The sequence below is a fragment of the Podospora pseudopauciseta genome, chromosome 3 (genome assembly GCF_035222475.1).
Source record: "Podospora pseudopauciseta strain CBS 411.78 chromosome 3, whole genome shotgun sequence".
Lineage (NCBI taxonomy): Eukaryota > Fungi > Ascomycota > Sordariomycetes > Sordariales > Podosporaceae > Podospora > Podospora pseudopauciseta.
In genome coordinates, this window is record NC_085893.1 from 2,064,268 (window position 1) to 2,090,837 (window position 26,570).

The 26,570-nt window shown below is 51.2% G+C and overlaps 8 protein-coding genes across 8 annotated transcripts; 2 read left to right on the forward strand and 6 right to left on the reverse strand.

Annotated features, from left to right (window-relative positions):
* Nucleotides 1-104: 104 nt before the first annotated feature.
* Nucleotides 105-2,124, forward strand: QC763_305880 (uncharacterized protein; the record flags this gene model as incomplete). Its single annotated transcript, XM_062911033.1, has 3 exons — nt 105-644; nt 701-819; nt 869-2,124. The coding sequence occupies exons 1-3, from the start codon at nt 568-570 to the stop codon at nt 2,122-2,124; spliced, it is 1,452 nt and encodes a 483-aa protein (XP_062767033.1). The 5' UTR covers nt 105-567.
* Nucleotides 2,125-2,428: 304 nt separating this feature from the next.
* Nucleotides 2,429-3,433, reverse strand: QC763_305890 (uncharacterized protein; the record flags this gene model as incomplete). The annotated part of the gene is made up of 1 exon (XM_062911034.1): nt 2,429-3,433. The coding sequence occupies one exon, from the start codon at nt 3,431-3,433 to the stop codon at nt 2,429-2,431; it is 1,005 nt and encodes a 334-aa protein (XP_062767034.1).
* Nucleotides 3,434-4,983: 1,550 nt separating this feature from the next.
* On the reverse strand, nt 4,984-7,037 carry QC763_305895 (uncharacterized protein; the record flags this gene model as incomplete). Its single annotated transcript, XM_062911035.1, has 4 exons — nt 6,009-7,037; nt 5,660-5,943; nt 5,365-5,602; nt 4,984-5,298 (listed from the first exon to the last, which is right to left on the reverse strand). Exons 1-4 carry the CDS (start codon nt 6,861-6,863, stop codon nt 4,984-4,986), a joined length of 1,692 nt encoding a protein of 563 aa, XP_062767035.1. The 5' UTR covers nt 6,864-7,037.
* Nucleotides 7,038-7,627: 590 nt separating this feature from the next.
* Nucleotides 7,628-9,341, forward strand: BNA3 (arylformamidase). Its single transcript, XM_062911036.1, has 2 exons — nt 7,628-7,916; nt 7,974-9,341. Exons 1-2 carry the CDS (start codon nt 7,762-7,764, stop codon nt 9,187-9,189), a joined length of 1,371 nt encoding a protein of 456 aa, XP_062767036.1. The 5' UTR covers nt 7,628-7,761; the 3' UTR covers nt 9,190-9,341.
* On the reverse strand, nt 9,275-12,710 carry QC763_305910 (uncharacterized protein). The gene is made up of 4 exons (XM_062911037.1): nt 12,113-12,710; nt 11,652-12,057; nt 9,786-11,597; nt 9,275-9,731 (listed from the first exon to the last, which is right to left on the reverse strand). The coding sequence occupies exons 1-4, from the start codon at nt 12,247-12,249 to the stop codon at nt 9,573-9,575; spliced, it is 2,514 nt and encodes an 837-aa protein (XP_062767037.1). The 5' UTR covers nt 12,250-12,710; the 3' UTR covers nt 9,275-9,572.
* Nucleotides 12,711-15,553: 2,843 nt separating this feature from the next.
* On the reverse strand, nt 15,554-16,964 carry ATX1 (Cytosolic copper metallochaperone). The gene is made up of 2 exons (XM_062911038.1): nt 16,047-16,964; nt 15,554-15,912 (listed from the first exon to the last, which is right to left on the reverse strand). The coding sequence occupies exons 1-2, from the start codon at nt 16,174-16,176 to the stop codon at nt 15,743-15,745; spliced, it is 300 nt and encodes a 99-aa protein (XP_062767038.1). The 5' UTR covers nt 16,177-16,964; the 3' UTR covers nt 15,554-15,742.
* Nucleotides 16,965-21,197: 4,233 nt separating this feature from the next.
* On the reverse strand, nt 21,198-21,590 carry QC763_0053620 (uncharacterized protein; the record flags this gene model as incomplete). The annotated part of the gene is made up of 1 exon (XM_062905790.1): nt 21,198-21,590. The coding sequence occupies one exon, from the start codon at nt 21,588-21,590 to the stop codon at nt 21,198-21,200; it is 393 nt and encodes a 130-aa protein (XP_062767039.1).
* A 3,320-nt stretch (nt 21,591-24,910) lies between these two features.
* Nucleotides 24,911-26,535, reverse strand: QC763_305940 (uncharacterized protein; the record flags this gene model as incomplete). The annotated part of the gene is made up of 4 exons (XM_062911039.1): nt 26,137-26,535; nt 25,880-26,064; nt 25,320-25,768; nt 24,911-25,253 (listed from the first exon to the last, which is right to left on the reverse strand). Exons 1-4 carry the CDS (start codon nt 26,210-26,212, stop codon nt 24,911-24,913), a joined length of 1,053 nt encoding a protein of 350 aa, XP_062767040.1. The 5' UTR covers nt 26,213-26,535.
* Nucleotides 26,536-26,570: the final 35 nt, after the last annotated feature.

Genomic DNA, 26,570 nt, shown 5'->3' on the forward strand with positions numbered 1-26,570 from the left:
AATTATGGATCTCGAAATGCTGCGGTGTCACACCCTCTCTTCCAGCTTTTATACAAAACCACGAGTCAGCTCGACATCACGACAATACCCCTTTCTTGGCGACAGGGAAATCGGCCGACAATGTCAGACATGCAGGTTGAGTGCATGGTGGCTGAAGACAAATTGATGAGGCTGTAGATACCCTAACCCTACAAACAAAAGTGCTGGGATCACAAGAGAGACACCGCGGCAGTGAGGAAAATAATGAAATAGACAAAAGATCGATTGATATTATAGACATTCTCGAATACTCTAGATAATCTCAATATGGAGCATTTCCCACAACCACAGCTTCCCTAACCCTTCTATCTGACAAGTCCCCACCTGCCCTTTTGGGTCTCAGTCAACATGTCTATCAGCTTGCGCTCACTGCCTGGCTTCTTGAGCCAGACACAGCACACGCTCGCTTCTGGAAAATAGCAAACACTTCACCGTTTGATATACTCACTCTTTTCTTGAGTCCGTTTGATGGTTAGGTTTTTATAAAAGGAGAAACGGGTGTCTCTGGCACCCAACCCTGCTGTCAAAATGCCACTCCTCAGAACCGATTCGATGCAGGACATCGACTTCACACTACGGCGCCAGTTTGGCAAGAAATCATTCAGGTAGCATCTCCGCCCCATTCCATATGGGTTGACATATATACTGATACAACGAGTAGACCACAGCAACGAGAAATCATCAACGCCACTCTCGAAGGTAAGGACGTCTTCGTCCAGGCAGCCACATCCTTCGGCAAGAGCTTATGCTTCCAACTTCCAGCCGTCATCGACCACGGGAGTATGTCTCCATCTCATGTCTCAAAATCCAATCACTAACAAGCTCCCAGTAACAATCGTCATCTCCCCCCTCCTCTCCCTCATGATGGACCAAGTCAAAGCCCTCCGCAACTCCAACATCGACGCCCGCACCCTAAACTCCAACACCCCCTTCGCCGAACGCGACCACATCATGAAAGACCTCGGCACCGGCCACCCCCTAACCCGTCTCCTCTACGTCACCCCCGAGCTCTGCTCCGGCCCCTACTTCCGCGAGCGTCTCGAGCTCGTCTACCGACAAAAAGAACTTGCCCGCATCGCCGTCGACGAAGCCCACTGCATCTCAGAATGGGGCCACGACTTCCGCAAGGACTTTAAACGCCTCTCCTGGTTCAGGGAGCGCTTCCCAGACGTGCCCATCATGTGCCTTACCGCGACAGCAAACGAGCAAGTCCGCAATGACATCCTCACCACCCTCGGCATCAACGGACCTAACCTCAAGGCGTTTACCATGTCGGCGTTTCGTCCCAACTTGCATCTCGAGGTGAGGTTCACGAGCGATCAGACAGACGACAGGTACGACGACTTTGTCTCGTGGCTCAAGGGGGTGTACGAGCGCAGGGGGAAACCGGATCGGAAACCGGAGCTGGACGAGATGGGGGAGCGGGTGGAGAACGTCTCGGGGATTATTTACACCACTTCGAGGGACGAGTGCGAGTCGCTTGCTGCTTCGCTGAGGTCGCATGACATTGCCGCCAGGCCGTTTCATGCCAAGCTTGCGAATCAGGACAAGGAGCGGACGTTGCAAAAGTGGATAAGGAATGAGGTCGGCTATGATATTATTGTGGCTACGACTGCTTTTGGGATGGGGATAGATAAAGATGATGTCCGGTTTGTGGTTCACTGGAGGCTTCCGAAATCTTTTGAGGGGTATTATCAGGAGGCGGGGAGGGCGGGTAGGGACGGGAAGGCGAGTTACTGCTTTTTGTATTATTCTAGAGAGGATAGGGATCGGGTTTGTGGGATGATTGTCAAGGACAATACGTCGGGGGATAGGAGGGATAAGGGGGGGGAGGCGAACAAGCGGGCGAGGATGGAGAGTCATGAGGCTTTGGTGAGGTATTGTGAGGATACGGGGGGGTGTAGGCATGCGGCGATTACCAAGTATTTTGGGGAGAAGGAGGTGCCAAAGTGTGATTTTGCCTGTGATTGGCATAAGGATCGGGAGGGCCTGAAGAGGAGGTGGAGGGAGGGTTTGGCAAGTGAGGAGTGGGTTTGTACGCAGAGGGAGGAGGGGGCTTTTGAGGATTATTATTACAGTGAGTAGGTGTTGAGGAGGAGGGCGGGTGTGGAGGTTATGGTGTCAGCCGGTGGGAGAGACGAACATTGAATGTTTGACTGTGCTATTCGCAGCAGATGGGTGTAGCGGCCGTATCAGGCATAAGGACAGCTTTTAGCAGTAGAGCACACATCTAGCTCAGCATAGTTGTAATTACCTCGAGCATTTTCAGCTTCGAGCTTCGCTGTTTCAACCATCACAACCACCTACCAAACCAAGAAACACACATGGGTATCATATCACAACACAACCACCACAACACCTCTGCCCTCACATCACACCACTGTCCTTCCTAGTGACCAGGAAACTCTCTCACAAACCCCACCACCACCCCCAACAGCACCCCCAAACTCACAAACACTCCCATCCTCTTCGACCACAACCCCTCCTCCCTCAACAACCACCCCACCACCCCCATCGGAAAAATAAACCCAATCGCCATCCCCTTCACCAGCAAATCCACATTCCCTGCCCACCCCTCCCCCTCCTCTTCTTGCCTTGCGCCCCCCTCCCCAGCATCCTGCCCTGTGAAGCCCCCCCCATCATCAAGCCACGCATCTTCCAGTTCCAACATCCTCTCCGCAGAAGGCATATCATCCGGGGTATACCTGGCCGCATGCCACCCCCTAAACGTCAACCTCAAGTTGACAATCTCCTCCCTCGTCAGACTCCCCGCCAACCTATCAAACCCCCTCGGTTCCCTCCCTGTCCTGTTACCGCCTCCATCCTCGGGTACAGCTGGTGTTGGTGCCGCTGCTGCAGCGGGAGCGGTGGCAGCTTTTGACTCGGTCTCTAAATCCTCGGGGGAGAGGACATGGCCGATGGAGCAGTTGATGAAGACGCGTCGTTCTGGTACTGGTGCATCTTTTCTTTTTCCCTTTGGGTCGGGGAGGGATTGGGATGGCGGGGGTGGGGGGAGGGACTTGAACACTGTTGACAAGGGGGAGGTGTCGGGGAGGATGCGGCCGTTGTGGATGAAGCGGAGGTTGGAGGTTGCGCCGGTGGTGGGGGTGAGGTGTTGGCGGATTAGGTGTTTGAGGGCGATGACGGTGGTGGTGGAGGGGGAGGGGATGTCGAGTTCGAGGTCGGGGAGGGAGGTGCTGAAGCGGATGGTGATGTGGAGTGGTTGTTGGGTGGGGGGTGCTGGTAATGGGGATTTGGATCTTGCCCGGGTGGGAGCTGATGATGGATGGAGTAATGGGGCGGTTGGGTGTTCGTTGCTGGAGGAGGATGACGAGGAACCGACGCTTGTGTCGCGTTTGGGACGGGATTTTCTGCTGCTGCTGCTGCTGCTCATGATGGCGGTGGGTGGTGGTGGGATGGTGTTCTCGAAATTGGGAATTGGGAGTTGGGAAGATGACGATGCAGGGTGAACCAAAGACATGGATGGGGCCGTTGAGTCTTGGCTTTGGGGCTTTCTCCAAATTTCCCCGCAAAGAGAAGGCTTGGCATGCATTATCCGGGGTTGGGGCTTTTTGACGACAGCCTCGACTATCTTAACAGCGATCCTCATTATCATCAAAGGCGTATCAATGGAGATACAAGGCCTGCTGATTAGATTCAAAGGCCTCCAAATATAATCAAGACACTTCAAGCATAATCAGCAAGTCTTCGAACATGGTCGTGCAATCTGAAATGAGGGTCTCGAAGGCAATTAACACACGCCTTCGACTATGATAAAAATCCCGAGAATTATCCCAATTATAAAGAACAATCAACTCCAACGGCATTCAAGAGAGCTCTCTAAATCATTCTAGCAACTCTCACGAGCGTTCTAGACATAATCCCAGTAATGAAAGATCCTTAGCCCAGCAGCGTTCACAAAGGCTCTTTGGATAATTCCAACAGCGATCAGGAACGCTTTAGACATCATCCCAGCAGTCGGAGGGGTATATAGGTATTGTCTTTTGAGGCTCTTATTTACATTGAAGTCTCTTTCACTCTATGCATGATGTCCTGCTGAAGACTTTTAAGACATGTAATATCACAGTAATGTACAGTGCTATAATATAAACAGCAATCCCGCAAAGTCGTCTATTTGTAAGTCAAAGCAACATGAAGTTAGAAGTATGAGAAGACTGAAGCCTAATGCAATACCCCCCTTTTTCTAAGCATTCCCCCATCTATTACTAGGTACTCATGCTTGTTTATGTTCCCTCCACCTCAATATCTCTGAAAGCCTGTTGATTATCTTCCAAGCCTGATGTGACGTTTCAGCTACTGTGAATTTTTTTACGATGGGTTGTTGAAGACTGGCTGTACATTCAAAGACAGTGAACATGCCTTCAGACATAATGAGTACGCCTTCAAATGGAATAAACAGGCCTGTTAGCTATCTTTGAACACCTGTTGACTATTGTTTAACACATGTCGGCTATCTTTTGACGCCTATTAACTGTCTTTCAACGCCTGGTAATTATCTTTGAAGGCGTAGCTATTATCTTTCAAGGTCTCTTGATTATGATTGAAGGCCTTCAAAGATAGTTGACAGGCCTTCTTATGATAGTTGAAGGCGTGTCTGTTGTCTTTTGAGGCCTTGATTTCACATTACAGTCTCTATCACCTTGTGCACGATGTGTTGTTAAGGATTTTTGTACATGTATAATAAAGTATTGTATTAGATTATAAACAGTATTCCATCAACTATCCCGCCCTTTGTGTTTCCTCCCAGATTGTGCATGAATAAGCCAAGCAAATATGAAGCCAAATTAACAAACCGAAGCCAAAACAAATCTCCCAAAGCAGTCTCCCATTCATTGCTCATGCCTCTTTGTGTATCCTCCACCAGAAATTCCACCAAACAAACATTTCAAAGCATATCTCCACCAGATAATCATCCGCAGAAAATCACTTCTTCAACTTCACATCCATCTCCTTCTTAAATCCACGCCAGACCTTCTTGGCCTTCTCCAACATCTTCTCCTTTCCTTTTCCTGCACGGGACTCCTCAATAGCCTTCTCATGCTTCTCCTGAATGTCGACCAAATAGTCGACGATGGATTGCCAAGTTTCCTGACAGTTCTCGCTGGTCAAGGCAGAGCACTCGGCGAAGCCAGCCGCGTTGATGGCGGCGGCGGCAGTCTCACCCTGGATATCAGTGGCGGGCTCAGGGGGAACAAGGAACCTCAAACCCAAGTTGGGAAACGTAGGACGACGATCGACCTTGAGGCCAATGACAATCAACGGCACATCACCGTGGAGAGAGGCAGCCAGCATAGGCTTCTAGACCGTGCTGAGGCCATCCAGGTTCCGGGAATCCTCGAGATCGTAGCAGATGATGGCCGCATTGAAGAAGGTTGACCGAAGTTGGGTGTCATGACGGCCAGCAATCATGCCAGGAAAGTCCCACAGCTCGACCTGGGCAAGGGTCCGACGGGTAGTATCGCCAGTGCTCATGGTGCTGATGGTGCGGATCTCTGTTGACGTAGAGGGGGCGCCGGGAATATATCTCCCCATCACAAGACGGCTGCATTCTTGATTAGTGAATATGACTAGGTTGGTGGAACTCAAATAGCAAACTTACTTGAGGAACGTGGTCTTGCCAGTCCCCGGGTGTCCCAAAACGCAAATCTTGAAGTTGCGAGTGGTGATGACCGGAGCAGGCACAAAGACCCGGGACATCATGCTGAACGGGGTACTTCTCCCGCTCTCACCAACGTGGCGTGACATGGCCGTTCCAGCGCGGCCCATGGTCGAACCGTGGTCGTCCACGGACGACCGAGTCACCGCTCCCCCGCTCACGCGGGAAAGAGCGCGCCTGAACGGCGTGGCGATCTTGACTCGCTTGCTGGGGCCAGCCTCAAGATCCTCCAATGTCGCGACTTTATTAGTGATATTTTCAAAGAAGTAGATCAAAAAGTTGGAAAACTTACAGCTCCCTGTCGCTTAGTCCCAGTCTGCCGGTTCTCCGTGGTCGACTCCCCCATCTTAACCTCGTCATCCTCCATCACGGTCGCCAAGCTTCCAGCTTGGCCTCCATTGGAGGAGCTGACTTCGGGCAGAGCGACTCTCTGCGGCCCAAATGGGCTCTCGGAGAGCGAAATCCCCTCCAGCCAGTCCTCGAGGCGACGACTTGGGAGGTAGGTCACCTCACCTTGGTTTAAGAAAGCCTGGCCGTACAGGCGGCCGGCTTGGGCAGAGGCGGAGTCGAAAAACTCCTCTGCCGGCCCGAGAATTATCGAGCGCGAGTGCTGCAACTGCGCAGACTGCGCGCCCAGTCTGGCAGCCCGGTTGAGGCTAGCCAGCGCCTCCAGGTGCTCGTCTCTGGGGGCGTTCATTGTTGCTGCTAAAGGGGAATCGGGTTCAGCAGCGAGGTAAATAGTGGCGTTTCGAGCTCTGGGTTCGTTGAGTCGAAAGCCAAAGCCTGTGACGGGGTGTGGCGACAATCCCAAAAGATCTGGATCGAGGAAAGAACGGTTTGACCAACCTGGAGTCGGGATAAGAGATCGATGAGGTTCAGTTGATCGAAGACGTCTTGGTGGAGGCGGAGGCAGAATATCAGCGTCAAGATGAAGGTCGACCTCTTGATCCTCTGGGGCGAGCGTGTAGTGAAATTCGTGGGCCTCAAGGTGCGACGCTGAGAGGGGAGGCAGGCTGCTCTCGGCGCAACTCGCGCTCAGTGCCCTCCGGCGTCCTCGCATCGAGCTCCCCGGCAGGGCGCGGCCACCTGCCATCGGGATCCGCATGCTGGCTGGTCTGTTCGAGGCAGAGACCATGGCTAGTCGCATAAAGTCGCACAAAATGAAGTTTGGATAGTAAGATGATACAGCCTTTTTCGAAGACAGACAGGATACACAGCTGTGAGCTTTGTCAAGGGGTAGAAACGACACTAAGAGAAGCTGGGCGAGCCGCCACGACAGAAGAACAAACCCGCGATATTTGCTGTGAGAAGGAAGAATCAGAGAAAACTCCTGGCAGGCAGAGGAACTACAAGATCAGAAAAATACCTTGAGCCGGTGTTTAGGCTGCAAAGAGAAGACGGCAGGAGCGTCCGGGGCATGGTCCGAGCGCCGTCGTTGAAGACTATGTGCCTGGTTGTCTGCCTGGGTTGAGGACCAAGGGGCTTTAGAAGACAGCGACTGCATAAGAGCCATCCCGTATAGAATCCGTATTGATGGATTTCTTGCTGGTATACTTCAGAGTGGTCGAGGTTGTGATAGCGTACTTCATATCAACAGTCTTTTGAGATCGTAGAGGGGTCCAGTCAAAGTCACAGCCGAATGATCACGACCAAGGAGCAGATTGCATTCGACACCACACATGGAAAGCCGGCTTTTATGTGCCTCTGATTTGAATATACTCACAATTGGAATCCATGTTGTTCATTCTGTAACTTAGCAAAGTCAACTTGCTGCCGTCACCATCACCATCTCAGGGGTAAATGTTTAGATATTCACATAAACCGCACATACCCCGATAATCGCATAAACCCCAACAATGACACAATGCTCCCCGGACCCACATCGGCTCCGGGATGACGGCGATTGCGCAATCCAGGGACCCCCCCTTTAAGTCGGTTTACAGCGGCCCACACCACCGATTGCGGCAGCTGTTTGAATGAGTAATGAGTCCTGCCTCTTTTGAAGCCGAATTATCTCTCACTGTGATTTTTGGTGTCTTTCATCAATGAGCTCGTCGCTCCTCTCGCCTCTTTTCCGGCGACAGTTATTCACATCCCTTCACAAAGTTCCCACCAGACGAGCCTTCCAGAGTACCCTCTCCATCATGAGTGAGAAACTGAAGCCCGCGGCCCGTGTCGCTGGTAGGAGGCAGGATGTTTGGTGAGATCTCACATTTCTCTTTCAGTATACCTACATATCATTGACTCGAGACAAAAGGTCCATCATCAACGAAGCAGCCTCCGCCTCCCCCATCCAGCCCATCGTCAACATGGGCCAAGGCTTCTTCGGCTACAACCCCCCAGACTTCATTCTCTCAGCTGCCAAATCCGCCCTGGACCGCGTAGAATGCAACCAGTACTCCCCCACAAAGGGCAGACCACGCCTCCTCAAAGCCCTCGCCGACGCATACTCCCCCTTCTGGGGCCGTCAACTAGACCCCAACACAGAAATCACCGTCACCACCGGCGCCAACGAGGGCATGCTCTCCGCCTTCATGGCCTTCATCGAGCCGGGTGACGAAGTCATCGTCTTTGAACCCTTCTTTGACCAGTACATCTCCAACATTGAAATGCCCGGCGGAAAAATTGTCTACGTGCCCATGCACCCACCAAAAGAAGGCGCCCTCAAAACCCTCTCGGCAGGGGAGTGGACCGTCGACTTTGACGAGCTCGAAAAAGCCATCACGCCCAGGACGAAAATGATTGTGCTCAACACACCCCACAACCCGGTAGGCAAAGTCTTTTCCCGGTCCGAGCTCGAAAAAATCGCCGAGCTGTGTCTCAAGAACCAAATCATCATCTTGTCGGATGAAGTCTACGATAGGCTTTACTACACCGACTTTACCCGCATCGCGACTCTTTCTCCTGAGGTTGAGAAGATTACCCTTACTGTTGGGTCGGCAGGCAAGAACTTTTATGCCACTGGCTGGCGGGTGGGCTGGTTGATCGGTCCTCCCGAGCTGATCCAGTACGTCTCTGCCGCTCACACGAGAATCTGCTACTCTTCCGTCTCCCCGCTTCAAGAAGCCTGCGCTATCGGGTTTGAGGAGGCGGATGGGCACGGCTTTTGGGAGCAGTGTATTGCTGACATGACGGCCAAGATGGAGAGGTTTACTGCGGTGTTTGATGAGTTGGGGATTCCGTACAGCAAGCCCGAGGGGGGGTATTTTGTCATGGCGAATTTTAACAAGGTGCAACTTCCTGAGGGGTACAAGTTTCCGAAGCATGTCGAGGAGAGGCCGAGGGATTTTAAGCTGGCGTGGTTTTTGATTCAGGAGTTGGGGGTGGCGGCTATTCCGCCGAGTGAGTTTTACACGGATGAGAATGCGGGGATTGTGGAGGATTATTTGAGGTTTGCGGTTTGTAAGCCTGATAATGTTTTGGAGGATGCGAAGGAGAGACTTAGGGGGCTGAAGAAGTACCTGAAGAAGTGACGGCCTGTGTTTTTGAGTGGCAAGTGTCGGAAGAGCGGCCGGTTGGGTCATGTTAGCATTTTTTTTTTTAGACAGCAAGCAAGTGTGATTCTATTGATGGAGGGCATAGAAACTGATATTCCTTATATAACCGCTCACTTCGGTTAGGGGGTATATACTGGATTTGTTGATATATCCTTCTAGCCCGCTTAATCTGTCTTGGACAACGCCGGTTTCCCTGTTTTGGTGACCTTTTCCCATTAAAACTCACTTTGGGGTTGGCAATGCCATTATCTCCTTAAATCCAACGCCTGCCGGACCTGCCGCTTTACCAATCCCTGTACTCAGCCCAACATATTCCCCATCCTGATGACATTTTCCCATACCTATGTATATGTCAAGTATTAGTTCCTCAATCCCGACGCCGCCGTGTACTCTCTATGCTGCTGTTGATGTTGCGCTTGTAACTGTGGTCCAGGCGGGGGTATCAAGGGCGAGCCCGCCAAAGTATCCCACTTCTCGAGGAAGTGTTCCCAGTTCAAGACACCGTCGTCGTGATTCATCTAGTCTCCCTATCAGCAGCCATAACCTTGATACCTATTTCTCGGGAGACCTACCCCGTCATTCACATAACCATTCGTCACAGGCGGACCCCCCACTCCCGCCGCCAGTTTTGCATAACCCGGAGGAGGAGCTGGTTGGTGCTGGACCGCACTTGCCGAGATCCCCATCTTGGCCAGAGCACCCCCCACAATATCTTGCACTCTCCCAACCATTCTCTGCATCTTCTGCATCTTTTCATCCATCGTCCCCGGCCAAACAGAGCTAAGCACCACCCCCAACGCCACAATCTCGTTGACGTCGCTGCTGGCGTCTGGGATCAGGGTCACAAGCCGGTCGAGGGTTCGCTCGACTGTTTGTGCCATTGTTACCGCTGACCAGGGGTAGCTCGGCCCTCTCGCCCCCGTGCCAACAACACTGAGCAGGTCTTCGTCGTAAGGATTGTGGTTGTTGCTCTGGGAATGCCGATGCTGATACTGCCGAGGGTACGCCACCTGCGGGTGATGCCAGGGCTCACCGTCCGAATTCTGCGATATCTGTGAATTATTCCTCTGTTGCTGTTGGTGCTGCTGTGCTCGCTTGATGTAAGCACACACACCCAACCCAGCCTCCACAATGTCCTTTTTCATGGCAAACAGGTACATCGCCACCACTTCTTCGTAGCCTGGACTCCTGGGGTCGATCTCATCGGCATAGGTCAAGATTGCCATTGCTGATTTGAGGTACGAGAGCTCAATGTTTGGCGGGCAACTGCTCGGGTCGGAGAGGAGCCCTAGAGCGAAGGGGCGGTATAATGCTAGTAGTGGTCGGCGGACGTGCATATCCAACAAGGCTCGGTGTCGCCATTCTTTGTGGCTGTTTTCTGGGTTGAGAGAGGCGTGTCTTGGGAAGAGGGCGGCAATGTCGGAGAGGAGGTTTTCGAGGTTCTGGCCAGCGGACAGGATAGGTTGGTAAGAGTCGAGGGTTGGAAGATGGGATATCAAGGCTGCGGCTTCGATTCTAGCTGGGAGAGTTCGGGAGGTGTAGGCTTGAAGGCGGTTACTCGTAGAGTGGTCGAGTGGGAGTGACGGCGGCAAACTAGGCGTCGTAGGGGAGAGAGAACCATCGTCGAGATTGGAGGGTGGTTTGCAGCTGTATTCACCCGCCCGGATGGCAAACGGAAGGGCGCACATCAACGAAATGTGGAGGTCCATTTCAAGCAGAGTGTACCACAGTCGTCGGCGCATCTCGCCGATGAAAGGACTTGACGGGGGAAGCTCAGAAGGGTCTCGGTGGAGGTCCATCGTCATGGCCATGCGAATTATGTAGCCTAATTGCGTCCAGGAGGAGCGTTGGTGGGGGCAGATGGTTCGTTCGGCGTGGAGAAGGAGGAGCTCGGTCTGGAGAGTGGTCAAGTCGGTGATTTGTTTTCTTCGAAGATCATCTAGCCAGTGCCTGACCAATATGCAGGCAGTGGGGATGTTGACGCTGGTGAATCTATCCTGCCCTAAACCTCGAGAATCTGTCCCAAAGCGAGCCGCGATGCTGATCATGCAGAGCAACCGAGGAAGAAAGCTTTCGCTACAGCCTCGTTTGTCCCAGTACTGGGCATATTCTTGGTGGAAAGACGAGACGTGGACCATCCGATACAAGCCTTCAGAAATGACAAAATACTGATTGACGAGCCTGTCGCAGACGGATCGTGGTGGTAAAACATCGTTCATGCGTTTCTGAATTGGCATCATGGAATCGACATAGACGGTGATGGGCTCGAGAGCCTTGTGGTGTTCCTTTTTCAGCACTCGGCATGCGTTCTGTAGGCGGGCAAAGGGTCCCCGCAGGTGATCTGTTCTCGCCATGGTTCTCAGAAGATCATCGGCCTCGTCGAACTCCGATGGACGTCAGTGTCTCAGTTTGACCGTTTCATCGAGCACATGTCTTACAATATTCAGCAGAACCTGCGTGCTGTCCAGACCTTGGGGACTTGGGAACCGGAAACCTGGGTTGAATGGACGGCTCCGAATGGCCATTGACTGTCGGTAGGGAAATGTTGGTGAAGACTTTTCTGTGATGATCCTCTCGAGGCGCTCCAGCCGTGCTGCCATCTCGTCCAGGCCGACCTGAGGTTTATGGTAGTGCTCCATGCCGTTGGATTGCGAGAATGGTCGAGGATAATCTCCATCATTGATGCTGGTAAGGTGTTGAGGGCGTTTGACCGGTCTTTCAGCCGATTCTCCATCAGACCCGTCTGAGCCACCACCATTCTCCTGGTCAGTATATCGACAAGGCCTTCGGGACTTCTGACACTGAGAACATGGTGCTACTCGATCACACTTCAACTTGCGCTTGCTGGCCAAAAGATTAGTTCCAGGCTTCTCCTCCCCGGCAGAAGCTCATCCCTTACCGGCATTCGACACAAGACTTGACTGGTCGAGGGCGCTTGACGCTCTTTGGCTGGACTGTTGGATCTAGCACGGTCGACGAGGTTACGGACGGTGTTCTAGGCAACACAGGACCTCCACCTTCGAGCAGTGCTTCCATGGTGACCTCTTGAGAATGACCTGTCGTCAGTGACTGGCATTGGAAAATTGAACGAGCAGAAAATGAGCGGTGGCTTGGGTGTCGACTCTCGAAGGGCTCAGCTTGGGGCGGCGGTTTGGCGGGATATCAGAAACTTTGTGGTTGCTTCTTCTGGCGTCCCTTTCGCAAGCCCCCTTTTAGTCAGTCAGGAGGCATTAGAGGGAACACACGGCCGGTACGGTATTGTGCTGTGTATGTCACGAATCCACGGTCTCCCGAAACAACTGACTTCTCGCAATGTGCCACAACCCGCCCTCTGTTGGCCTCTCAGCCGCGACATGCGGCACTTGGGCTTTGGGGGAGGGGGGGGGGAGATAGGTATGGTTGACGCAACATTGAGAACATGGCGAGCAAAGGGCGAGAGCAAAACCGTCCTTGTATGCATGCATCCTGCAAGACTGCCCTGTCCTGTCCTGTCCGCCTCAGCTCTCCCGAGAGTCGATGTGTATGTGGTTGCATGGAAAATGGCCAGGTTGAAAGACAAAGACATGGGGGGTGAGTCCCCCACAGAGACCGGGTGCAACCGACATTAGGGGCTAGGGCCCCGTAGCTTAGGCCACCCTAATGCACAACTTACAGGGGAGTGGGAAGCTAAAGGAAGCATCACAAGGACAGCCCAGGGCCATCCTTTCATCCACCCAACATCCAAAGGTAACGACATGGATGACATCGACTTGTACCTTTTTTTTTTTATCCATGATCTTTTCGGAGCCGAACCCCCATGACCACCACCATATCGTCAACACACCCTCGGACACGAAAATGTCGCCGATGGATGCAGGCCACCCTCCCCAGAGGAAGACGTGCGCAAAAAAGAGGCAATGCGAGCACGCGGCACCAAGCAAGGAATCACGAAGTGGTCAAAGATCAATCCAACAGGAGGCGGAACCCGGATGTTGGCCCGTGGTTGAAGATAAGGTTATGACATTTGGCAGGCACATTATTCTCCGTGCGAGGAACTTAACGTTGGTACGAGGCCAAGCCGACATAATTTCCAGACTCTCCAAAGCATGGTTGTCGATCCTGCAACCATAACGCCTCTCGCCTTCCCTTCTGGATACCACCTCCCTCTCCAGTCTGCCATCACTTGATATTCAACATCGGCCCAGCCAGTACTCAGGCTTCGGTGCTGTCGTTTACTTCTCGTCTCGACAGATGAAGCCACGGGCCGAGGACTACCTCAAACTCAGGTCCGCCCAGCCCGGATATCCCCTCTTGACACGCCGGCCTTTCTCTTTTGGCTCCGCAATCTTGACGCCACGAATGTTGGTTCCGACGGGCTTTTCGTTTTCCTCTGTATGATGAAATCCGAGGCAGAACAGAGTCGAGATGAGCTGTGATCGCTTCGGCTGGCCTTTGATCTTGTTGGACGGCGCAGACCGTCCCAACCACCAGACATACGGACCTGGCATATCAACACGGCGTTCGCTTCTAGAAAACCCAAGTGTGGCACATCCATCTGATGGATAACACCAATCTCGTGAAACACCGGCGATAGGACACCTATACGTGGTACGGTGGGAAGATCACCATCTGGAAATTTCACACACTGAGCGCCCTTTCGGAAACCTCCGCCCGTCCTCGGATTTATTTCAGATCTTTATTCCGGGGTAGTCGCAGTAACGACTTCCTAATGGGTCTAGGGTACCTACCTTAGTTGGGATAACGACGTTGGTGGCGTCAACCTCCCACTAGGGCTCTCGCCAGTGATCCCAAGCTGCCCCGTTTTCGACCGCCTACGGATACCGAGGCCACGAGCACCCCAACTGCGGTTGCTCCCTCGCCGGACCCAAGACTAGACAGCTCGTTCCTGGACCTACCAGAGACAGTGGAAAGACATCGCGACTCGAGCTGGTCAGAACTCTAGAAGCCACACCCCACGCACCCCCAACTGAAACAGCAAGGCTAACGCAAGGGCACAACACCCCTTACCCTTCTCACACACACTACACACGAGCCATGTCGTTATCTTTTTCCACTTCGAGGGCAAACCTAAACGCCTCTCATATGCAATCATATATGCCAAGCTACCGCTCACACTACACGAGGACCGGCCCTCGGCGACAACGGGCGGTGGCGGCTCATTATAAGCGAGGAAATAGATGAAGCCAGTCCCAGGGCAGCATGTACAGAATCTTCCACACAGATTGAAGACCACTTTCCATCGGTGGGCGTGGCTTTCGGTTCCTTCGGCACTTGAGGGCGGGAAAACCGTGTAGCAATATATCGAACGTTTAGCACCTTGCATTGAACAAGCCGGATTTGTATACCAATACATACACTACCTCCGGAGACCACAAGATAAGTGCAGGATCTGGCACAACTTGACAGACGAGCTTATGCATATACCCATCCGCTACCCGGTTGAAAAGGCGAGTGGGTTACGTATCGGTTGGACTGACCATTTGGGGTAAAACAGTCAACGTGGTCGATCAATATGTTGATGAATAGCCGGCGGTATTAAACGGTATTCACGCATTTTTTCTCCACTGACAACAACCAGATCAAAGGGCAAATGTTCCTGACTAACGGCCAGAACCACCCAGGCAAACTGTGAAGAAAAAACGGCGCTTTTATCCTGACTAAAGGCCCAGCAACCCAGACCGAGGCAGGCCGGTTGGGCGTTAACCAGGACTCTCGCTCGCCGGTCCACCACCACCATCTCATCCCATCCTACCACTCACTCCCACGCTCATGGCTGCACTAGAAAACCACTTGGACAAGCCACGCCAACCACGAAGGATCCTACCCTGGCTCTGGAAAAGCCTCTAGCCTTGACTGTTGGCTCCCTTGGTTGCAGCTCTAGTGTGTAGCTTACCCATCCGGTAGGGTACTTAGGTGGGTGTGTTGGTCCGGCAGCCGGCCGGCCGAGTGACAACGGAACATAGTGGACGACACCACCAACCCAACCAACAAGGTGCTTACATTAGTTTTGCTGACAAGCATGTGAATATTGGATATTTCTCACGGAGAGAGAGAAAAGGTTTCACAAGGAAAACTTGTGAAGTAAACCAAAAACGGAAAACGGAATTGGAATAGAAAAGTAACAAGTTAAAAAAAGCGAGAGAGAGAGATTCGTCCCTTGGATGCCACCGTGCGCGCCTGCTTAAATAACAAACATCCTCCTCCAAAAGTCGTGCTCCATGCTGTTGTTGTTGTTGTTGTTGTTATTGTTGTGGTTGTTGTTGTTGTTGTTGTTGTTGTTGTTGCTGAAAAAGCCATGAGTTTTGCCTGCGATGCTTTATCTGTCCTTTATCCACCACCACCTCTCCTCTTCAACCTAGTCGATGTTCAGCTTCCTTTCTCGTTGGGAACACGATCGGTTCTCCATCCCACAACCCCTCCCCCTCCCTCCTCCCTTCTTTAGTCGTGTGTTCCCCCTCCTTTCTTTCATAACCTCAACTTCGTTTCCCTTGGACCAGAGGAGTGTTCAAAGCTTCCCCAACGAAGAGCTCTACTCATCCTTGGGAACCTCGACGCTCCTCTCCTCGCCGTCGGCCTCGCCCTTTGTGACTTTTTTGCCCGTCTTGGCGATGGTCTTGAGGACTTTTTCGTAGGGGAGGGAGTCCTCTGCGATGACGGTGGCTGTTTGGGTTTCGAGGGAGACGGTGTAGGATTTGACGCCTGTGGTTTTTGATTTTTGTTCTCTTGTCAGCAAAACTGTTTTCTTGTTGCGGTGTTGGCCGTGGCCCGGGTTTGACGGCGGCGCAAAAGGGGAGAACGTTGGGAGTGGAGAGGGAAAGGGGGGCGCATTTTACCCTCGAGCTTCTTCAAAACCCTGTCTACAGCACCGGAGCAGCCGCCGCAGCTCATGACAATGTTAAAGTGGTACTTGTGCTCCTGTCCGGTGGGGACATCGGGAGTGGCGGCGGTAGCAACGTCGGCCATTTTATGTTTTGTTTTTCGGTTCGTTCAACGATGCGAGGAATTAGGGGTGTTGGTGAGGTAATTGGCGTTTTAGGGGTAGGAGTAGCGCGGTACGTTTTTTTGGTTGTGAGAAGGTTTGGAGAAAGAGATAAAACGGGGGAGTGGTGGAGGGTGGTGGGTGGGCACTTGGTTATGTTATTTAAGGTTGAAGACAACGTGAATTTGGCGGTGGTGGTGGTGGTGGTGCTGTTGCTATATATAACCGCTTGTGTGTGTCTCAGGCACGGAAATGGCGGGAAATTTAACGGGTTGAACGGCGCGCAGCTAGTCTACGTACGCACTTGCACATGAGATGGGAGGGAGGTTTGTGGTTGCGGCGGTAGTGGTTACAAAGCTACGGATGGTACTTGGTTGCGTGAGACGAGATGCGATGGTGGAGGACGGGAGGAGGGGGGGGGTGGGAGGGAAAGGCGGGGCAGAATGATAAATCAAGATGACGCCAGCGGGGAAAAAGGCTCGAGAGACCTGAGAGAGGGACCAGATTGCGATTGCGCCTTTTGTGATTGCACGCGATGGGAATCTTTGCTGGCTGCTTTAGTTGGTGAGGATTATTAATGTTCCTCTGTGCTGCAAGCTTGAGGTCTTGAGCTCCAAAGCTTGTTCGAGGTATCGCATTGCCTTTGCTGAGTACCCCGCTATGAAGACCCCAAATATCAAAAGGCCTTGGATTATCTCGCCAAACGCAATTCCCCCTCTATCCACACCTTTGCCCAGAACTTGAAACATGCTCATATCTGACTCACTTTGAAACAAGGCACAGCTTTGAGGTTGAGATGATTCCTGCCCTATACATGAGAGCTAACAGTTTCCCATGAAAATAATATGGGGACGTGATACCCGAGTCTGAGCTGGCTGTGTTACCTGCGGACAAAGACATTCCGTGCAATAGGAGGCCAAGCAGTTCGGGAGATGCGATCTGGGACAGACAAAAATGGAGCCGTCGAATGGAGTCAAGTGGACCCAAAAAATGCCAGAAAACATACAACACCAGGGATTCCCCAGTGGTTACCCACCTGAGTACTGATCTGGCGATCATGTAGCTAACCTGCGTGGATAGGAGACTGCGGAAAGGGTATATTGTTGACACCGGAATGTGGTAGAACTTGTGCCGCCAAGTGCCTCTTTAGCGGACAGGATAGGCCCGTTTTCTACCATTCTGGATCAAATGATATAAACACACCAAGGAGTTGATGTGATGTGGTTGCGCCAACAGGTCCCCAACTGTCATATTGTACACGTCTATAATAATTTATGCAAACGGAAACGACAGTGACCTATATCCTTAAGTGAACCGCCCAAGGCGTGCACGCCGTAGGTACACTGCAATAAACCTTCCACCAACGGCGTTGTCACCATGTGCCTAAAACTTATCTGCACGAGGTGGATGATGGGTCACTGAAGCTCCAAGTACTATATTCAAGTGCCCCAAAATGTTAAATAGAAAATACCTAAAACAGATGATGGTTGGTTCCATCCCAAGATCCGCATACCATTAAAACGGCTTTTTAATGAGGTAGTCTTTTTGGTAAGGTGCTTGCTTACGAGCTGGTCTGGCGGCCGCCAGATTCCGTGCGGTTCTATTTTTTGGTTGGCCTCGAGCAGAAGCGCGAGGCTTCTGAATGTGTCGAGCCACGTTAGTAGGACGGGCTTCAGTCGAGGCATTGGCCAGTCTTACTGGGCAGATAACCGGGACTTCATTTCGTGGAGTTGTGAGTCCTGCTCCGTCGAAGCACTTGACAAGCATCTGCGCTGCAGAAGCACGTCCGTCCGGGTCGACCCTCGCCATTTCTTGAATAGTGTCTACAGGTGAGCCTGCCGCCGCCGCCGAGACTGCGTAATGAAGATCCTTGAGGGACCTGAACTGTTGTGACTTTTGACGGAATCCATTGACATCCAGCGTCCACAGCATTGTGACGGCGTGAATAGCACGATTGCAAACTGGGATTCTTCCCAGCCTTGTGACGTGATGTAATCGACGATATGTGGCTGGCATTACATTTGTCTAGCGTATGATGGACCGTGGAATGGCTACATACGTGGCTGATTTCGGAAAGAATCCCAACTTCTCGTTTTAAGTGCCTCCGCTGGTTCTTTTCCGATGGTTGTCGCAATATTTTGACAGCTATGAACTTGCCCGAGTACATATCGATGGCCTTGCGTGTATGGTTCCGAAATTGTCTAGCACCGAGCTCCGTTATTTTTTTTATACCGCATCCTTAGTTTCTACAGCCCGGGTGTATGGGGTCTTGTCTCTATCTGAGATGGTAAGACGGTCTTTGACATGTCTACGGTCCGAGCGAGTCGGGGGTTTCCGTATAATTTTGTGTCTCTCGACGTCTGACCCTTTCCATTGTCTGTGCATGATCTTGATGCTATTTTAGCTCGAACAGGACGAGATCTTGTTTGGTGCTACCCATCCTAACTATATCATTGAGGCCTTCTTGTATAACGACTTTTCGAAGGCGTGCGTGCTAGAATGGGATAGTATTCTCGCCGAAAACCTGTGTCATTTGAGCATGTGATCTGTCGCATAGTATAATCACGTTCGTTTCAGAGTCGATCTCAAAAGAGCATTGGGACTTCGAGATGCTGGAACCTTCTACAAAGATATCGTCTTCTCCCCCCGGCCTAGGATCGCAAGTGTGCCGCATAACTGGGATCAGGTGTGGCCGATATCGAGAGCAAAGTGTGCCGTCGTTCAGTGTCGAGACGAGGTCGCTGTTACAGGGATGTACAACTACTTTTTTCGCCCGCTCGTTGACAGGCTTGAGAGAAAACAACGCGTGAGGATATGGTTCAGGACGTGGGCGAGACATATCTTAGGAAATTAGTCGGGCAGTGAAGTATCGTTGGGAAAAGGGGTTTGGGGGCCCACGGCAGGTTAATAAAGTCATAACTTTGGACTGCTTCAGGTCGCTGGTGATTGAGGTCTCGATTTTTGGGGGAAAGTTAGAGAGCCAACCATACACCACCGCACTGTCGCACCCGCAAGTGCGCCAAAACCAATGGGTTCTGTGCCCCCGGCTAAGTCGTTTTTTCTCGAGGACTTCTCCATGATGGCTTGTTGCTAGCTTCGGAATCTCGACATTTTACTCTCGCTGAGACAACCGACAGACATCATGGCCGGTTGCATCCGAGGTAATAGCGTGTCTGTAGTGAAAGCCGCTCTGACAGCACTTGTCGATGATCCCGAGCAACTCGATTGTACAAGGAGACGCTTCATGGCTTCTCCGCCATCAGACGCGCTCCAGTCGCATAACTCCACCCGATCCGAGAGCCCTGATGCTCCTAACGAGGAACAACAACGTCGCGATAAACGGCAACTGCAGTTGCAGATCGGAAGGACTGCTTCGCTTCCTGACAAGCAACTAAGCGACCAGGTTTTTGAAGAGGAGAAGCGGATTATCGAAGCTGTTGAACATCAAAAACTTCACGTGCCGGTTAGTACAAGCCATTACAAACTTACGAAAGAAGCTGTCAGAAAGAGGTGGGTTAAGCAGGGAATTTGGAACGACAAGTGGAATGATATGGCTCAGGGACGGTGGAACAAACACCGGGGCGACAAACGAGTGACGAAGGGATACGATGGGCCGTTGAACGACGGGGCTATAGGGAAGCGCGAACGCGATGCAACACGCCCATTTCATCAGTTTATGTACCAAATATCAAAGGAGCGCGAGCGAGTCTTACATGAGTTGGAAGTTGGGGAAGTTGCTACGTCGGTCCCTCCCGATATCAACACAAGGGCCTTGCCGTTCGCCAGTCCGGGGGCCGAAGGCTGGTGCTCGAAAAGGGACGTATTTCTATCCTCACCACGACTGTCATCCTCAAGGAGGTCCACGTGGGCGGAACCATCGTCAAGAACCCCCTCCTCTAGAGGCCGCTCGTGCTTCCAGGATATTCCAGGTAGCATACCCCATGTCGTGTCCCAAATGCCCCTCTTAGTCCAGATCTCTTTGACTGTCTCGTAGGTACAGCAATCTCTCTCCACACCACATCCAGCGCGTCGTAATGGAAAACAGGCCGTTCACTCCTTAATAACGCAGGGCCTAAGACGGGGTAAGGGAAACAAATGCTCTGGGGCCGAGCAGGCTACAGTGACGGAGAAATCTCTTAGGCCCGTCAGCCCGTCAAAGGTGTCCAAATATCGCAAGACGAAGCGACAAGGCTCGTTGCTTGGGGCGGAATTACCGCGTCGCAGCCAACGGTTACAGGGCAAGACTGAAGATATTGAACAGATCTCTACAGGTTCATCCAAAAATCCAACTCCGACAAGACACAGACGCATCAGCGCAGGCACTCCGCAGTCCGAAGGAGCGAAGCCTTAAGGGGTATCCAAAAAACGACGTATGCATAGGAAATAATGCGTAAGATAGAGCAGATGATAGTTATCCTAACCATACTGTTGATATTTAGTTTACTTGTCTTTATCTGGGCAGGAACAATGGTAGGAAGGAATATGTGTTTATCCCCGATTCCTCCCTCATTTGCTCCAGTTGGAACAGCATTCCTGTACATTTAAGACTTTTATAGAGATAGGAACCTTTTCCGTATTTCTACGGCCACTACCCAGTAATAATTGGGGAAGACATCAGCTACTACCGGCATCTCATACGTGATTTTAGCTTTATTGAGCTTGACGGAAAGGACAAATGGACGGCATATCAGTTTACAAGGAACCTCTACGACATATGGGTGCCTAAACATTTCGAGAACATCTGCTCTGCCATCGATCAGTTGCCATCAAATTTGGACTTTGATGTCCCACCACTTTCTGAGGCGACAGGGCTTTCCCAGGATTTCAGCCAGTCGAGTACCGCCGAGCAGCAAGCGGCCATTCCAGACACTTCATTTAGTGGGGCAAAGAGGAGGAAAGGCCAGCAGTTGGCGGGCTGATAATTAGGAATTCCATTCTATAATGTATCGAATGCGTGACTGCCGGCCCTGTTGCGTTTATAGAGTAGAAATTGGCTGCCTCGCCTTTATCCTTCCTCCCAACTCCCTTTTCCCCTCCACCGCTCCTTTTCCACCGCTCCTCCCTGCCCCCCCTCGTCACCCTCGTCACCCTCGTCGTCATCAACGCTGAACTCATGAATCGACGAGTTATACCGTAGCCATTTGCTCGAACTGGCAATCTTGTGTCCCAGCCACAATACGCGCGCCTTGCGCTCCTCAGCCGTGAAAGGAAACTCAACGTACTTCTCGTCATCGTCGATCTTCTCGTTCGAGAAGAAAGTATTAGGGGACACTCTGTCCGCCCATGTAAGTCCTCGCATGGCGTAGTCTTCGGGCAATGGCCTCTGAAACTGAGTTCTAGGCAGAGCGCTTTCTTCAATGCGACTATAGTTTTTATAAAAGCCAAACAATGCATTCATCATCGACACAGTGCGTTTCTAAGGGAATTATTATGCCACATAACGAATAGCTTCTGGATAGAACGTAAGGTGATAAACAAAAACGAGAGTAACGTAAAGAAATAAAATAAAAACGCTACGGTCATTATCCGGGCGTAGAACAATATCGTAAGTTTTACAAAAGAGCTTAAGGGTGTTAAAGAACTCTTCAGGGACGGGAGAGTCGATTTCGCTTCCCTACATTAGCTAATTTCAGGCTTCATCGTCGTCCCAGCAGAGCTGCTTCATAGCTTTCGCAATCGGGCTTACTTCACTACTATAGCCTACTAAGCTGCGGTAGTTTGCAATACCCATATAATATCTAGGCTCGAGCCACTTAAGACCGGATCGAGTAATATAGCCGTTTAGGGACTGGAGGAAGTCATCCATAGCTAAAGGCAAATTATCCATCTACTTACCACTGAAAAAGAGAATATAAACACTAAGGAATTCAAACTCGGCGACTAAGAGTTTGGAATAAAATAAATAGGGCTTTAAAGCCATAATCGGGTCGAACAGAGTCGATATACTCTCGCGAGCAGGGCCGAAGGAAATTGGGACGCAAAGGGACTTCATGTAATAACAAAGTTACTCAAGGGTATAGGGGCGGGCTAGAATAGCCAAATGGTAATATAACCGCCCAGTCGTTGGAGCCTTTTTAGAGGCCTTGGAACACCTATGACGGCTTACAGCAGTCCAGTGCTCTCTGTCCCAAATATCGCCCTCTTCGATAGCCATTCTATAACGCCCAAGGTCGCCGAGACACTCTACCCAAGGTAACCTCAAAAACCGGCACAGCCTCGTAGAGAAGCGCCATCATTCAATACGCAAGGTACATAAATATCAACATATGCTCCAAGCTTGCCGGCTGCCGATCATTTTGCGAGTTGTGACCGTTATCAACCTCTATGCATTTGCTCTCCACCCTGACCAGGCCAGCGTAGATTCCTTTCACTTCAGCAACCAGCTGGTCGTGGGAGATTGGTCCAGTGTCTGGTTGCTTGATGAGTCCAGTGTTTTTTGCATGGGAGCTCCGAGATGTTGTAGGTGGTCGGCGGTGGGAAGTGGGGGCTGGTGTAGAGGAAAGCCGTGAAACATGTTGTCGAGATACCGCGAGTCTTGGATCTCTTCGGAGGGGAGCTGGGTCGTTCAGATAACTGTGTGGAGGATAGTACGGCGTCTGGCCCGACTCTGGGTTAATCCATGTGAGCGAGCACGTAGTGAGTACTGCAGAGGTTCATACCGTTCATTTGAAGTGGCATCTTTCTTTGCTGATCACCGAAGATGTGTAAAATCCATTAAATGGTGCGATAGTGGGGCGTAAGAAAGTATGGAAAATCAAAGATATTATTGACGTAAATATAGGCTTAGCATATTAACACAACAACATATGCAAAGGAGTTTTGAGCTGTTGGAGTTTTTGACCAGGCTTCAGTGACCCCAACCACCATGGCGATGTAAACAGCTCCCTAAAGCGGCAACTTCTGGACGCCTTATGGTTCGCATAAGTCGCTCGCAGAGTAGCCGCATCTTTGGCACCGTGGGGAAGGTCCTATCTCTGGGTCTACCTTCGGAGGCGTAAGATGGGAGAATAACTTCACCTATCCGATGCAAGCGACATCCTCATCTCTTGACAGGCCAGCTAACAGCGTTTCGCTATCCCTAGGACGGGCCTGTCTCCGAACAGGAGCAGAAGATTGTTGAAACGGCAAACTGGACAACACCACTAGGCTGCCCCTAGAGACGCAACCCCGACCATCCAGTCGTCTCCTTGCCCTTTTCTTTTTTTGCAGACAGCGATGCCATCCACATCTAACCAAGTGACTGAGATGACAGCAGTGCCACCTCGCCCTGTTTGAATTTCCTGACTCACATCACCATGCACAAAAGTCTACATGATTTCAAGTGTTTCTTTTGCAGCCGGGCCTGGCTAGCTAGGGGTGATTAGTCTCCTACTATCTACTGGCCGGGGGCAAAAATGCTGATGAATTCTCTGAGATATGCAAGACCCCAGCGGATGCGACATGGACGCCACTGCAATCCGGGGAGCAGATCTCTGTCATGACCGTGGTCCTCTATCGTGCTTGCGGCAAATGGGGCTAATGCGGTGAAAACTACATCTGGGATGAGGTCGCTGAACTCAATCTTTTTCGCGAGGTTAAAAACCCTTTTGTTGGGCTTCCAACCACACACCATCAAACTTCTCTGCAGCCACGCCAGCAAGGTTGCAGCCATATATGGGCCCTGGCATCATTAACGTAAATTTCTGTCCACCTTGCAGAGCCACATGATTGGCTTTTTTTGATGCAGTGATTCAGAGTCCAATCATACCACTTCGTCTTTCTCACCTCTTTTTGCTATGCTGGTCTGCATCCTGGCCTACATTTTGCTTTCCTGGCCTACATTTTGCTTTCCTGGCCTACATTTTGCTTTCCTGGCCTACTTGCCATGCTCGCCAGGAGCGTAGTGGGTCTAGCTGTCCTGGTTGTCCAGGTCTTCTATGTTAGCGCTCTTGTTCCACATTAGCCACAACGTCTGGTCGGACAGCAAACCTGAAGCCTGGGATCTTGGCCATGATGTGAAAATCTGTGGTTTGTTCGACAACTCTAAACGGAAGCCCCCAAACAAAGCTGAAATGCACCGTCAGAAAACAAATCGGCCTCGCTGCTGAAAGCCGTAGGTTTATCCTTGTCTTCATTATACCATCAATTGTAACAGCAAAGTTCGTTCACCTACATGCAGTAAGTACAAGTCAACAGCACCTAGTAAGAGCCATATTTAGTAGGACAGCATTCCAGGTAAATTTTAGGCGTGAGCTAGTGCAGAAATATGGGAGGAACAGGGCAGGCTCAACAAGAGGTGCAGAGATATAGGCGGAAGCTTCTAAAGGGCGAAATGGAGCAGGCACTAATACAAAGGGAAGCTCGATTTCTGGTACGACCTGAAGTAGAAAGAGCTGCAAAGCTTCATACCAGAGAGACTCCGCACAGAAAAGTTCGGGCGGCCTGGTGGAGCCATGTACTGCGTAAGATTGTTCGTGCTCAGCCAAAGGCAAAGGACGAATATAGACGGTATAATTAGGAGAATCAGTCACACGGTATCTTTTAATACTCCTTGAGGCTTTACTCCTTCAAACTGCAGTGATCGCCTCGATGAATCTACAAAGATCGATCAATATTTTCAATTTGAGTGGTAGAGAAGAATGCCGACGATGGTCCATTGACAGCGACACATTACAGCAATGGTTCAAGTGCCTCCCTAATATTCTTCAATTGTTATTGCAAGCTATCCAACTTTGTATTTTACCCCCGCTTTCCATTTACACTCAGATGATACGTACCCCGGTGGCGAAAGCCAAGGTCTGACGGTAGCCCTGTGGATGGGACTGGCACTAGGAGCTCCCGTCGAGTCTCGGTAACCTGGGCAGAGGTTGTCGGCAGTGGTGGTGGTCCATAGCCGTTGTCGAGGGGCTCGGTGGAAGAAGATCTCGACGGAAGACTCTCGCGTACGGCTAGAGACCGGTGATATTGTAAAGACAGAACCACCCCCGCCCGCCTCACCATTTCAATCTTGCCTAGTTTCCAATTCATTGCCTCAGCGACCTGCATTTCCTTTGCCAGTATGGTCCACATCTCAGATTTCAGCCTGAAGTTTGTAAGCTTTGTTTTGCCTTCAATACTCTATTAGACAGAAAAAGGGGCCGGTAGTTACCTCTCGTATTTCCTTGCAAACTCATTCTTACGCTCTTCATCCCGCTCAGGCTGCTCCAAATAGTTTGGGTAGTGAAGACGGCAACTGACAGAGCTCCGTCCTGGAGGGAGCTTCGAGATATCGTCCCATTTATTCCCTTGGCCCCGGAGGTTGATAATCTTATTATCCTCCTCAGTAGACCACTTGCATTTTTCTGGTGTTGGCAATTCGGATGGCGGCCTGCTGCGCTTGTTACTCGAACGCAATACCGAAGTCGGAGTTGACGCTGGAGGGATTTCAGGTACCACAAAGCCAAATCGACAAGACAAGGAGGGGACCGAGGCGGAGGGAGCCTGTTGGGTAGGCGACACAGTCAACTCATTCGAGTCGGTGTCGATTAATGACGCGATATCCAGGATGATGGTGTATGAATGCTGATATATTCTTTGATGCAAGCAAGGTGTTGAGATCTAGAGTTGGGATTTTGCTCTTGTCTGCAGTGGAAAGATTGTCGACTGAAGAAGAACCGGGCTAGAGCTTATGACGGAGAAAGGCAGCGCTTCAGGACACAGTTCACGTACCGTAAGTGCGGTTGTTACGTATTGTTTTTCCTTCTCCTCTTCTGCTGAGTCAAGGGTCGGAACGTTGATGATAGACCGAATCACATAATCCTCAAGAAATGCTTTGCACGCATCTCTCGCAACACGACAGTTGCGGCAGAGATCGACCCAGATACTGTCGGCTTGGATATCAGTGTGCTCAACAGCTTCACGGTTCCAACTAGTTCCAGGAGAATTAGACCAAAGCATTAACGAACAAGAATCGCCGTACAGCTTACCTGCACCATAACCGTTAACACCAGAGGCGCTTACTTTCGACTCTGGGATAAATATTGCGTGATGAATTGCTATCATTACCAGCAGTAGTACCGGCGCGGCGCTCTTTAGCGTATACTTTAAGAAGCTGTTTAGCCCGGCGACGTCTCTCTTCCAAGTTCCATTTAGAATATATATGTACCACCGAAATGCAGAGGGCAAAGAGGCAGGGAAAAAGACGAGGAGGGAAATGAGCAGATATAATAGATAGGGAAGGGCACTTTGTAGTAAAACCGCGCTGCAGTCCAAAAATACCAAAGGTATGCCCCTGGCCCGCGCAAATACGGGTTGGTGGCCATGATTGAAGACCGCGGCGTGGGGGGAAAAAATAGTTGGTAGGGGTGAAGCCAACAAGACGGTGCTGTCCGTTGGGACTTCTGAAAATGGTGGTGTTGAG

Excerpts from the sequence above, each read along its gene's own strand:
- BNA3 (XM_062911036.1), top strand. The coding sequence starts at position 7,762 with ATGAGCTCGTCGCTCCTCTCGCCTCTTTTCCGGCGACAGTTATTCACA. Across the intron at positions 7,917-7,973 it reads GGTAGGAGGCAGGATGTTTG|GTCCATCATCAACGAAGCAG; the intron begins GTGAGATCTCAC and ends TCGAGACAAAAG.
- QC763_305910 (XM_062911037.1), bottom strand. The coding sequence starts at position 12,249 with ATGGAAGCACTGCTCGAAGGTGGAGGTCCTGTGTTGCCTAGAACACCG. Across the intron at positions 11,598-11,651 it reads CGCAGGTTCTGCTGAATATT|TTCGACGAGGCCGATGATCT; the intron begins GTAAGACATGTG and ends CGTCCATCGGAG. Across the intron at positions 9,732-9,785 it reads ATGGTTATGTGAATGACGGG|ATGAATCACGACGACGGTGT; the intron begins GTAGGTCTCCCG and ends TAGGGAGACTAG.
- ATX1 (XM_062911038.1), bottom strand. The coding sequence starts at position 16,176 with ATGGCCGACGTTGCTACCGCCGCCACTCCCGATGTCCCCACCGGACAG. Across the intron at positions 15,913-16,046 it reads GGTTTTGAAGAAGCTCGAGG|GCGTCAAATCCTACACCGTC; the intron begins GTAAAATGCGCC and ends CAAAAACCACAG.